Source organism: Rhizopus delemar, genomic scaffold (assembly GCF_000149305.1).
Source record: "Rhizopus delemar RA 99-880 supercont3.3 genomic scaffold, whole genome shotgun sequence".
Classification (NCBI taxonomy): Eukaryota; Fungi; Mucoromycota; class Mucoromycetes; order Mucorales; family Rhizopodaceae; genus Rhizopus; species Rhizopus delemar.
The window spans coordinates 2,286,936-2,299,786 of record NW_027137829.1 but is presented as its reverse complement, the minus strand read 5'-3'; the positions used below and the strand labels follow the sequence as shown (position 1 = coordinate 2,299,786).

Below are 12,851 nucleotides of genomic sequence, written 5' to 3'. Positions count from 1 at the left end.
GTCAATTGCTCCTTTTATAATAAATGGCATGTTAAACCTTATTTTATTGGGATTGTTTCTTGTTCATGCCACCCAGGTGCATTCAATAAGATGGATTCCATTTGTATGTGTCCACTTCCACTGACGATAGCAGATGCTGTGACCTGACAACTACCACCTTGAGGACCTCTTGACATTTCATCCGATAACCAAAAGCGAATCAAGACTTGAAATCTTTCTTTATCTAATCGGGTTGTTTCCGACTTGTACACATCTTCCCATATCAACTCCTTTTCATGATCTAATCCGAATTCTTCCAGTACTTTCTTACCTCCTCCACTTTGAAAATAATTGGATAGCTGCTTGATGGACTCTTTACGTACCAGCTCTGTTGCTGTATGTGTACCCACTTTACTCAATAACCACTCTGTTGCAGTCGCATTCAACTGAGGAGGTGTCAGATAGTTCCACCAACTTTTACCTTTTCTATAAATCCGCCATCCCACCAACGAACTCACTCCTCCGACAGCAATCCAAACCACCGGACCAAAGACTGAACTCAACAGACCCGCAGCGCCTAATGCTCCATAAACCAGTCGACGATTCTTTTTGTTGGTCGTGGCAAGGACCAATCGAGGTAAAGTCCAGAAGGAGAGTGGTCGGTGGATCATCTGTTGTTTGGATACACAAGGACGAGTCACGGTTGAACAGAGCGATAGTCTGGGTAACAGTGACCTGCTGATGATTGTTCTCTGCTGCTGCTGATATGTGAATGAATGCATTATGAAAGGAAAAAGAGAGAGATGAAATGGTTTATTTGTAAAGAGAGAGAATAAATGACATCATCATTACAAACGCTGCATAATCTTTTCATACTCTTTCTTGATTTCATCGATCGATTTTCCAAGGGGTTTCCAACGAAGACCAAGACCTGTTTCTTTTGTTTTGGGAATCAAATGAAAATGAACATGAGGAACGGCTTGATGAGCCAATCGACCATTATTCTATAAAGGGAAATGATGAATTACAAGTCAACCTACCCTTTGACTTACTTGTAGTATATTGTATTCTGAACATCCAATGGCTTTCATCATCTTTTTTGCACTGGGCATCATCTCTGCTAAATATTCATCAGGTACTTGATGCATGAATTCTGCATGATCTAATCAATCGTTATTTATTTGATGACGTATACATTCTATTACATTTTGGAATCACCAACTAATTCAACCCGTCAATCTCTCTTTCTTTTATTTCCTTTCTCTCTTTACCACATGTCCTTCACTAAGAGGATCAATATCCATAAATCCAAAACTATAAAAAGAAATATGGATAAACAATCAAACGATAAAAGAGTCAATACCTTTTCTCAGTCTCCATCAACTTGAACGAAGGAATCTCATTTCTATCTTTCTTTTTTTAACTCTCTTTTCAAAAAACACAATCTTTCTTTTACTTTATAATTTTACAAAAAATACAATCTTTTGAAAGGTGTTTATGATTCACAGACATAAAACGTCTTGTATGATTCACTATAGCTGTCTTCATTCGAAACAAACGCTCACAAAAAAAACAAAAAGAAAAGCATGGCCTCCTATGGATTTATTTAAACTCAGGTATTTTGATTGCTGACAACGTCACTGATGGCTGGTGGTAAAGAAGAGGTCAAGCTTTACAAGTCGATAGGCATAGAGGCATTGTTATTGAATTCTGTACTGTTGATACCCATGAGATCCAATACAAATGGGTCTAATGTGTCAAGTGTTTTCTGTTGTGTTGCAGATTAAAATAATGTAAGAAATAGGTGTGTGAATAGCAACTTACATTCATTGGACAATCAAAATCAACTGTATCTGAGTAAGGTATCTGTATCGATAGACCAATAATATCTATCGTCGCTTCTACTCTATAATCCAGTCTGATCTTTTCCTGTCTATTTCCACCCAGACCACAATCCGACATGAGTTTAAACACAATCGCTTGATCTTCTTGACTGGCTATGTCAATCATGATGGTGAATGGAAATTGAATGGTGGTGATCGCATTGGATGATATATGTAAATCATTCAATTCACCACCTCCAATCGATGTATGATCGTATCCATGATAAAACGCCTATATTTTATAAATTCCCTGTATTCCTTTTTATTTATTTTTTTTTACCTGCGCTTTCAAGGATGAGAAAGTGACACTTTCAATATTATCATTCTTTACAGAATATCCTAAATCAAATCTTAAGCTGATCATCGTTTCATTCTTTCCAAATGAAGGTATCCCTTGAATGCCAGTAAAGTCTACTTTTGGTACCTTAAACTGAGAGACTAAGATGCCAGTGATAATCACTAGAAGACCAATAAAGATGAACAAGATACAACTACACCATCTGCACCATCGAGGACAGCACCTACAGCATCCACAACATAGTCTGTCGCAGCAAGTCATCGGTGGGTCACTGTACACGACGTGTTTCTCTGTCATCATTGGCGTCATCTCCTTTTGATAACCTTCATTCGTTGCCGGTCGAATGTGCTGGTTGACGTTGTACATCGGATGTGGATCATAACAAACTTGCTGTTGAAGTTGTGAATAATAATGGGTCATCGATAAAAAAAAGAAGAAAAAGAAGAGAAAGTTATTTTTAATTAAAAATAATGCATCTCGAAACATGCCAGTATAGTATTCTCAGTTTGCATACATCTCTCTCTCTCTCTCTCTTTCTCTTTCTCTCTTTCTCTCTCTCTCTTTCTCTCTCTCTTTCTCTTTCTCTCTTTCTCTCTCTTCGTGTGTGTGTGTACCGTTTGGATGGACCTTGTTTAAAATCATCCAAATAGTAAAACTTAATATTTAAAAGATATCAAAATTCAGGAGTATCTCTCTTTTACTTAAATTTGCTTGATGCTCTAAGCAACCGATTCTATCCTTTTTTATTTATTCTCGTTTAAAATTGAGTCATACATTTCACTATTGAAAATATGAAATCAAATATCAACTTCAATTTTCGGAAACAATACGGCCACAATAAACAGTTTGCTTAAGAATCTTTATTTCATTGGTTTTATAGATGACAATACAGATATTGGTTTAAAATTCAGTTCATGTGGAATAATAAACCACCCAATCAGAAGAGAAGAGAGAAAGAGAGAGACAACTTGTCATTTTTTCCCTCTTTCATATCTCAACTTATTTATAGAAAAAAAAGTGTTTACTAAACATTAATAAATTATGTAAAGTTCAATATTGTAATTGTCCATCGCTTCATTCAAGTCGTTCCCTTATTGATTGCAGAAACACCTTTCCAATATTCAATCAGCAGCAGAATGATTTCATTTATCGCCTAATCTGTTGACTCAAGCATTAATCCACAAGCCGTTTAAACATGGAAAAGCTCCCAACAATGAACGTCTTCAACAGTTGGGATGTCGTTCACTCGACTCTTTTGTCATCAACTTGAATAAAAGTACTAGAGAATCGAGTACAATCATCAGACACTTGAATTCCAGTATTTGGAAGCAAGGTTTGATGCTTTAGGATTAGAGTCAAACGCGCCAAAAGGCAATCTATTTCCCTCAGTAAAAAGCAAAACAGTATCATGACCTCAGGTCTCTCAGATCCCCAGTCGGGTCTCCGAAACTTACATATCGGAAATTGAAATGTTTAGGTATAGTGCTCTAACCTATGAAATACTTCACTTTTACAAAAAGTAAAGTGCGATCGGGTCTCTGATATCCAATGTATCCTTTGTATACTTTGATAACCAATAAAGTGCTTGAAAAGCTTTTTTATGCAACTCAGCTTTGCTGTAATAGAAAAAAAAGGGGAGTGACAGGGCAAGTACAAGAAGTCCTTTGACGTTTCATATAAAAGCCAAATTTCTAATATTGATTGGTGCATACGGTAAGCTACATTATTGTGACAAATATCGGTTGTTAGGGATTGGATCCTCATATCAACAATTGAAAAATATACACTTTCTTTTTTGGCAACTAATTGCCAATTTTGCAAACATATCTCTTCTACTATTTGTTAAGCATTTCAATTGAACAATGCGTTGAAGAAAAATAGCCGATTATAGTTGACATTGATAAATACATGTCTTAATACAAGATCATAAGTAAAATACGAGTTTATTTAAATAAGATTATACAATTGTTTCCAAGTAAGCATACTCTATTAGAATATGTATTGTATTAATGATAGTTCTTTGATAAGAAGTACCAATCAAGATAACAAGATATTTTCTGTTGTCAGTAACCCAATCTAATGTCAGGAATATTGCTAATCTTTCATATAATTGAAATAACACCTAAAATAACGTTATTCAAATCAGTGAGTAATTCCCAGAATAAAAGGTAATCTATGACAGACATACAAAAGAACAAATGAAAAGTTTTCATAATCATAATTAGAGATAACACTTGCTAAAGTACCTGAAGATTAGAAGAACGCTTACAATAGAAGATATCAAGCCACTCATTCAATAAGATATAAATACTTGCCTTCAATTAGAGTAATTTTTACTTTAACTTAAACTGAAATAAAGATCAGTCTCAAAAAGTACCTACATTGCTCTTTGTTTTTGCTTTTATCTCTTACTTGGTTATTATTACTACTATACGACACAATGAGTCACGATTCAAACGCTGGTCCTTCTACTAGAGATAATGATATCGCTCTTCCAGATGCTGAACATTATGAAGACATGATTCGAGCCAGGCTAGCAATGGATAAAAATACGCAAATGGTCATTGCTGAAAATCAAACATATCGTCCCAAGAACACGACTGCTGCTTATAAATCTAAGCAAAGAGAATGGTTTGTAAGTTAAAAGCTATATGTTATAAAGATTGTTTGGGTGATGATTTCTAAATTGTTTGAAATTGAAAATAGGAATGGTGCGCCAATAAAGAAAAAGTTGCGGATGGTACTATTGTTTATGACGCAAAGCTAGCTTTCTTTCTCAAAGACTATGTTTTGACCCGTGGAAACAAATTCAAGAAAAATGCAGATGGATCACCCGCACCATTGGGTAGGGAATCAGTCCTTGCTTATGTAAAAGCTGTGGTTGATTTATACCATCAACAGGTAGAAGCAGGATTCAATAAGCATACAATGGCAAGAGGACCTATCGTGAAGCGCTTTCTTGACACTCATACCAAAAAGGAAGCAAGACGCAAAAGAACCGAATATGAGGATCGTGGGAAAAATACTTTGAATGATGGCTATACAGATCAAGAATTGCTTCGAATCAATCAGTATTTTTTGATTCAAAACAACATCTTTTCTTTGAGAAACAAAGTCTGCTTTTCTATGAGCCATGCCATGCTTATGCGTAGTGAGACTGCTCTTGGAACACAGCTGCCAGATTTATTCATCATGGAACTCAAAAATCAAGGCCCCTCTACTTGCTTTGCTATAGTAGCCACTATAACATTTGGTAAGACTAATAAGGATGGCAAGATTCAATATGGTTCTGCTCTTCGCCATAGGGATGTTGAAGTTTGTCCACATGGCGCTTTTGCTCAATATTTTTTTTCCTTGTTCCATCATCAAAACCTACCATTTCCAAACTTCTCGACTCGCCGTGATTGGTATGATACTTATTTGTTTCCAAACACTACAGGGGATGGGTCAATTACCTATAGTGAACAAGCCAAGATTTATAAACAAGTGCTTAGGTATTGCGGTGTTCATTCAAGCAAGCTCACTCACATCAACAGAAAGAGTGCCATTAATATGGTTGCAAATGAAGGTGTCTCTGGAGACCAACAGAGACAAGTTGGACGTTGGGGTAGCGATAGAATGGTTGGTTGCTATTTAAGTGGCCTTCCTGTTGATGCCATTAAAGTGCTGGCCGGGTTCACTACTCGTAAGGGTGATTACTTCATCAATCGTGGTTCAATTGAGCCATCAGAAGAATTGCGCAAAATGGTGTTTCCTTGGATTGAATATTGGAGAGAGAAGTTTTACAGGAAGGAAGTTGAAGACGATATTGCTGGGCCAAACTTTTTAGATTTAATGGATTATTTAAGAACAGTTTTTTTGCAGGTAAGGATTATTTTTTTTACAAATCAAGTCATAATGCTTACGATATCTAATTATTTTTATCTTAGGACTCAGTGGTGTTGAAGGGAAAATACCCCGGAAGCTTTATTTGGTCCCACAGCATCTTTGATACTGATATTTACAAAGACTATGAAGAGCGTCTTTCATCTGCAATCGCTGCCAACGATGAGAAGTTCAAAATGAGCCAACATCTGGAAGTTTTGTTACCTGAAGTCGCAGCAGCTATGAAGACAGGGTTTGACTCAATGAATGCTATGCTGAACATAGTCCAATCTCAGAATCAACTTACTTTGAATGCAGTCAAGCAATTGGAAGCAGAAAACCGAACCATGCTCGCTGATTCTTTTTTGCAAATCTCAAACATGCTAAGACAAGGTGATGAGAATACACAAATTCAACAAACATCAACCATCCTTCCTTCCTCTTCTGTTCCGCTGTCATCTATTCCTTCCCCAAGTGCTGCTAACTCAAGAGGTCTACCATCATTCAAAATGAGTAGAAGTTTGATAAGCGTGACAGATGTATGGCGAGAATACTCTGTTGGTCTTGCTGGAAAGCCATCTATCAAGTCTATGGAAGAGCAGTACGGTGCAGATTGGCGCAAAGTAGACAACAGAACCGAGTCTAGGTTCTTTACTAGACGTCTTCCACTGTACAAGAAAATAGAGTCGCTGTCAAATGAAAGAGGTATAAGCTGTGAAGAAGCTGCACAATTTCTTGAATTCAGAAGAGTTTCTGACAAGCTTTCTATCAACCAAATGTGCAAGTTAGTCGCAGATAATCAGATTTAATTATTGAAATGTTTTTTGTTTACTATTGAATTAATAATAAAGTAATTTATTACAAATATATCATTCAAATGAAAGCGTTAAAGTATCAGCAGGAAAGCGGGATTTAAAATTTTCCAGAAACAAAGTATTTCACCATCCGTCCCTTCCCCCCAAAAAAATGAGGGGACCGCGTCGGAGACACTGCTATTCTTGAAAAAATACCCTCACAGTATCATGACCTCAGGTCTCTCAGATCCCCAGTCGGGTCTCCGAAACTTACATATCGGAAATTGAAATGTTTAGGTATAGTGCTCTAACCTATGAAATACTTCACTTTTACAAAAAGTAAAGTGCGATCGGGTCTCTGATATCCAATGTATCCTTTGTATACTTTGATAACCAATAAAGTGCTTGAAAAGCTTTTTTATGCAACTCAGCTTTGCTGTAATAGAAAAAAAAGGGGAGTGACAGGGCAAGTACAAGAAGTCCTTTGACGTTTCATATAAAAGCCAAATTTCTAATATTGATTGGTGCATACGGTAAGCTACATTATTGTGACAAATATCGGTTGTTAGGGATTGGATCCTCATATCAACAATTGAAAAATATACACTTTCTTTTTTGGCAACTAATTGCCAATTTTGCAAACATATCTCTTCTACTATTTGTTAAGCATTTCAATTGAACAATGCGTTGAAGAAAAATAGCCGATTATAGTTGACATTGATAAATACATGTCTTAATACAAGATCATAAGTAAAATACGAGTTTATTTAAATAAGATTATACAATTGTTTCCAAGTAAGCATACTCTATTAGAATATGTATTGTATTAATGATAGTTCTTTGATAAGAAGTACCAATCAAGATAACAAGATATTTTCTGTTGTCAGTAACCCAATCTAATGTCAGGAATATTGCTAATCTTTCATATAATTGAAATAACACCTAAAATAACGTTATTCAAATCAGTGAGTAATTCCCAGAATAAAAGGTAATCTATGACAGACATACAAAAGAACAAATGAAAAGTTTTCATAATCATAATTAGAGATAACACTTGCTAAAGTACCTGAAGATTAGAAGAACGCTTACAATAGAAGATATCAAGCCACTCATTCAATAAGATATAAATACTTGCCTTCAATTAGAGTAATTTTTACTTTAACTTAAACTGAAATAAAGATCAGTCTCAAAAAGTACCTACATTGCTCTTTGTTTTTGCTTTTATCTCTTACTTGGTTATTATTACTACTATACGACACAATGAGTCACGATTCAAACGCTGGTCCTTCTACTAGAGATAATGATATCGCTCTTCCAGATGCTGAACATTATGAAGACATGATTCGAGCCAGGCTAGCAATGGATAAAAATACGCAAATGGTCATTGCTGAAAATCAAACATATCGTCCCAAGAACACGACTGCTGCTTATAAATCTAAGCAAAGAGAATGGTTTGTAAGTTAAAAGCTATATGTTATAAAGATTGTTTGGGTGATGATTTCTAAATTGTTTGAAATTGAAAATAGGAATGGTGCGCCAATAAAGAAAAAGTTGCGGATGGTACTATTGTTTATGACGCAAAGCTAGCTTTCTTTCTCAAAGACTATGTTTTGACCCGTGGAAACAAATTCAAGAAAAATGCAGATGGATCACCCGCACCATTGGGTAGGGAATCAGTCCTTGCTTATGTAAAAGCTGTGGTTGATTTATACCATCAACAGGTAGAAGCAGGATTCAATAAGCATACAATGGCAAGAGGACCTATCGTGAAGCGCTTTCTTGACACTCATACCAAAAAGGAAGCAAGACGCAAAAGAACCGAATATGAGGATCGTGGGAAAAATACTTTGAATGATGGCTATACAGATCAAGAATTGCTTCGAATCAATCAGTATTTTTTGATTCAAAACAACATCTTTTCTTTGAGAAACAAAGTCTGCTTTTCTATGAGCCATGCCATGCTTATGCGTAGTGAGACTGCTCTTGGAACACAGCTGCCAGATTTATTCATCATGGAACTCAAAAATCAAGGCCCCTCTACTTGCTTTGCTATAGTAGCCACTATAACATTTGGTAAGACTAATAAGGATGGCAAGATTCAATATGGTTCTGCTCTTCGCCATAGGGATGTTGAAGTTTGTCCACATGGCGCTTTTGCTCAATATTTTTTTTCCTTGTTCCATCATCAAAACCTACCATTTCCAAACTTCTCGACTCGCCGTGATTGGTATGATACTTATTTGTTTCCAAACACTACAGGGGATGGGTCAATTACCTATAGTGAACAAGCCAAGATTTATAAACAAGTGCTTAGGTATTGCGGTGTTCATTCAAGCAAGCTCACTCACATCAACAGAAAGAGTGCCATTAATATGGTTGCAAATGAAGGTGTCTCTGGAGACCAACAGAGACAAGTTGGACGTTGGGGTAGCGATAGAATGGTTGGTTGCTATTTAAGTGGCCTTCCTGTTGATGCCATTAAAGTGCTGGCCGGGTTCACTACTCGTAAGGGTGATTACTTCATCAATCGTGGTTCAATTGAGCCATCAGAAGAATTGCGCAAAATGGTGTTTCCTTGGATTGAATATTGGAGAGAGAAGTTTTACAGGAAGGAAGTTGAAGACGATATTGCTGGGCCAAACTTTTTAGATTTAATGGATTATTTAAGAACAGTTTTTTTGCAGGTAAGGATTATTTTTTTTACAAATCAAGTCATAATGCTTACGATATCTAATTATTTTTATCTTAGGACTCAGTGGTGTTGAAGGGAAAATACCCCGGAAGCTTTATTTGGTCCCACAGCATCTTTGATACTGATATTTACAAAGACTATGAAGAGCGTCTTTCATCTGCAATCCGCTGCCCAACGATGAGAAGTTCAAAATGAGCCAACATCTGGAAAGTTTTGTTACCTGAAGTCGCAGCAGCTATGAAGACAGAGTTTGACTCAATGAATGCTATGCTGAACATAGTCCAATCTCAGAATCAACTTACTTTGAATGCAGTCAAGCAATTGGAAGCAGAAAACCGAACCATGCTCGCTGATTCTTTTTTGCAAATCTCAAACATGCTAAGACAAGGTGATGAGAATACACAAATTCAACAAACATCAACCATCCTTCCTTCCTCTTCTGTTCCGCTGTCATCTATTCCTTCCCCAAGTGCTGCTAACTCAAGAGGTCTACCATCATTCAAAATGAGTAGAAGTTTGATAAGCGTGACAGATGTATGGCGAGAATACTCTGTTGGTCTTGCTGGAAAGCCATCTATCAAGTCTATGGAAGAGCAGTACGGTGCAGATTGGCGCAAAGTAGACAACAGAACCGAGTCTAGGTTCTTTACTAGACGTCTTCCACTGTACAAGAAAATAGAGTCGCTGTCAAATGAAAGAGGTATAAGCTGTGAAGAAGCTGCACAATTTCTTGAATTCAGAAGAGTTTCTGACAAGCTTTCTATCAACCAAATGTGCAAGTTAGTCGCAGATAATCAGATTTAATTATTGAAATGTTTTTTGTTTACTATTGAATTAATAATAAAGTAATTTATTACAAATATATCATTCAAATGAAAGCGTTAAAGTATCAGCAGGAAAGCGGGATTTAAAATTTTCCAGAAACAAAGTATTTCACCATCCGTCCCTTCCCCCCAAAAAAATGAGGGGACCGCGTCGGAGACACTGCTATTCTTGAAAAAATACCCTCACAGTATAGTTCAACCAATGTTTTTTAATTTCAGAAAAGTGGGAAAAAAAAAAAAAAAAAAAAAAAAAAAAAAAAAAAAAAAAAAAAAAAAAAGAGCGTTTTTGTTTAAAAAATAGAATAAAATCAGATCTTCATACACAAATTACACAGACTTCTTTTATTGTTTAAATAATTTAACGATAAGGATGTTCAGCTTGCAAGTTTCTATTGAAAAAAGATATAAATACAAAACAGTCATCTACAGCCAACACTTACCTAGCAAGTTCAACTTCCCATTTATCACCGTTTGCCAAGAGTTTTTCCTTGTTGTAAAGGAGTTCTTCGTGAGTTTCGGTAATGTACTCGTAATTAGGTGTTTCAACAATAGCATCAACTATTCATATACTTTAGCATCATTCCTCTTTCTCTATTTAAAATCGCATTGGTTACCTGGACAAGCTTCTTGACAGAAACCACAGTAACTGAACATAAAGTGAGCTATAAAATCCAAATGTTGTTCTTACAAACTTACATGCACTTGGTCATATCAATATCATAACGTGTCGTACGACGTGATCCGTCTTCTCTTGGTTCAGCTTCAATTGTGATAGCTTGTGCAGGACAAATGGCTTCACACAACTTACAAGCAATACAACGTTCTTCACCTAAAAAAAAAATGTCAATGCATTTTAATTTTTTTTTTTTTTTTTTTTTTTGGCAACTGACCTGATTGATAACGACGAAGAGCATGCTCTCCACGGAAACGAGAAGAAAGAGGACCCTTTTCGAATGGATAGAAAATGGTATAGGGAGGACGGAAGAAGTTTTCTAAAACAACCCACATACCACGCATCAATTCTGTCAACAATAAATGCTGAGCGGCAACATCAAGAACGCCTGGAGGTTTTCCAGAAATTTGGTGGCTGTTGTCTTTTATAGGAGAAGCATGTTGAGCAATACGAGAAGAACTGAACTGTGCAATTTGACTTCCAACAGGTGCTGCGGCGAAACGAGAAGCTGTTTAAATGTCAAAATAGATCATTGGTAAATGGTTTTCATAATAAATTTCATTTAAAAAAAATTCTGTTTTACCAGTGAGAAAAGGTCGAGCCGTAGTCAAGGATCTGTTGAGTAATCTAAGGTGATTCATTGTAAGAGTGGGGAGGAGGTTTTTTTTTTTTACAGAGAAAAGGAACAAAAAAAAAAAAATGAAACTGTAAATGCCTAATAAAAAAAAATCAAGGTGTCCCCATTCCCATAAAATAGTAAAAAAAAAAAGAGAAAGCTGACGTCAGAGACGGAGTATTAATTACCTTTTAAGGTATCTAGTAACTTTGGCTGCTGGTTCCTTGTCAAAATTTTTTAAACTTTTTGCCCTTGTTTCTCCTCACCATGTTGACTGTTTGTCGCTCTTTTGCAAAACTTTCTGTTGTCCCAGCAACAGGTAAAAATTGAAAAAGAAAAAAGAAATAAATTTGACATGCAAACCATAATAATCACACAAAATACATAGCCCGTGCTTATGCTACAGTTGGAGAAAAAAAGTTTCGACACTCAGCAATTCACAAAGACAATCTTCCTGATCTCAGTAAATTGGATAATATTCTCGACTTTCCTTCCGAGAAACCCAATACGTTAGATCAAAAGAAGACCTTTACACCTCACCGCCCTACTGAAGTTGTACTCAATACAGTTGCTGATATTATCGATACACCCCTCAGCTCCATTGAGCAGCGCGACTTGATGAAGAAGGCACTTGTGGTCAAGCGAGTTGTAAATATGAACGGCAAGGGTAAACAACCCTCCATGTATGCTTTGGTTGTCGTTGGTAATGGAAACGGTTTGGCTGGCTATGGTGAAGGTAAAGACGAAGAGGCCACTCGAGCTATTCGCAAGGCCACGAACCGTGCCATCAAGAATTTGAGATACTTTGAACGTTATGATGATCGTACACTGTCCATGGATCTCACTCACAAATTCCACGCTACCACACTAGAGCTCCGTGCTAGACCTCCAGGATTTGGTATTCGTACAAACCACTATGTGCACGAGATTTGTAAATGTGTTGGTATTCAAGATATCAGTGCTAAAGTCAGAGGATCAACAACACCCATGAACGTCATCAAAGCTACATTTGAAGCATTATCAAACACAAAGCAACCTGAAGATATCGCAAAGATGAGAGGAAAGAAATTGGCTGATGTTCAGCATGTGTATTTTGGTGGTAATTAGAACTTAAAACTTGTACAATAATAAAAGAAAGAAAGAGAGAGAGAAAGATGATTTTTATTTTACATTTCCATTTACTGTATCTTGGTTTTCTTCACTGTCTATCAGGAACAGATCATTCATG

The 12,851-nt window shown here is 36.4% G+C and overlaps 6 protein-coding genes across 6 annotated transcripts; 3 read left to right on the top strand and 3 right to left on the bottom strand.

The window, feature by feature from the left end:
* Window positions 1-38: 38 nt before the first annotated feature.
* RO3G_05093 (uncharacterized protein) lies at window positions 39-761 on the bottom strand (the record flags this gene model as incomplete). Its single annotated transcript, XM_067659683.1, has 1 exon — window positions 39-761. The coding sequence occupies one exon, from the start codon at window positions 759-761 to the stop codon at window positions 39-41; it is 723 nt and encodes a 240-aa protein (XP_067515784.1).
* Window positions 762-1,651: 890 nt separating this feature from the next.
* Window positions 1,652-2,226, bottom strand: RO3G_05092 (uncharacterized protein; the record flags this gene model as incomplete). Its single annotated transcript, XM_067659682.1, has 3 exons — window positions 1,652-1,747; window positions 1,804-2,094; window positions 2,143-2,226. The coding sequence occupies 3 exons, from the start codon at window positions 2,224-2,226 to the stop codon at window positions 1,652-1,654; spliced, it is 471 nt and encodes a 156-aa protein (XP_067515783.1).
* A 2,374-nt stretch (window positions 2,227-4,600) lies between these two features.
* Window positions 4,601-6,833, top strand: RO3G_05091 (uncharacterized protein; the record flags this gene model as incomplete). Its single annotated transcript, XM_067659681.1, has 3 exons — window positions 4,601-4,795; window positions 4,867-6,024; window positions 6,090-6,833. The coding sequence occupies 3 exons, from the start codon at window positions 4,601-4,603 to the stop codon at window positions 6,831-6,833; spliced, it is 2,097 nt and encodes a 698-aa protein (XP_067515782.1).
* A 1,245-nt stretch (window positions 6,834-8,078) lies between these two features.
* RO3G_05090 (uncharacterized protein) lies at window positions 8,079-10,314 on the top strand (the record flags this gene model as incomplete). Its single annotated transcript, XM_067659680.1, has 4 exons — window positions 8,079-8,273; window positions 8,345-9,502; window positions 9,568-9,694; window positions 9,791-10,314. The coding sequence occupies 4 exons, from the start codon at window positions 8,079-8,081 to the stop codon at window positions 10,312-10,314; spliced, it is 2,004 nt and encodes a 667-aa protein (XP_067515781.1).
* A 378-nt stretch (window positions 10,315-10,692) lies between these two features.
* RO3G_05089 (NADH dehydrogenase [ubiquinone] iron-sulfur protein 8) lies at window positions 10,693-11,648 on the bottom strand (the record flags this gene model as incomplete). The annotated part of the gene is made up of 6 exons (XM_067659679.1): window positions 10,693-10,723; window positions 10,775-10,892; window positions 10,949-10,980; window positions 11,031-11,163; window positions 11,225-11,515; window positions 11,591-11,648. The coding sequence occupies 6 exons, from the start codon at window positions 11,646-11,648 to the stop codon at window positions 10,693-10,695; spliced, it is 663 nt and encodes a 220-aa protein (XP_067515780.1).
* Window positions 11,649-11,890: 242 nt separating this feature from the next.
* On the top strand, window positions 11,891-12,730 carry RO3G_05088 (uncharacterized protein; the record flags this gene model as incomplete). Its single annotated transcript, XM_067659678.1, has 2 exons — window positions 11,891-11,942; window positions 12,012-12,730. 2 exons carry the CDS (start codon window positions 11,891-11,893, stop codon window positions 12,728-12,730), a joined length of 771 nt encoding a protein of 256 aa, XP_067515779.1.
* Window positions 12,731-12,851: the final 121 nt, after the last annotated feature.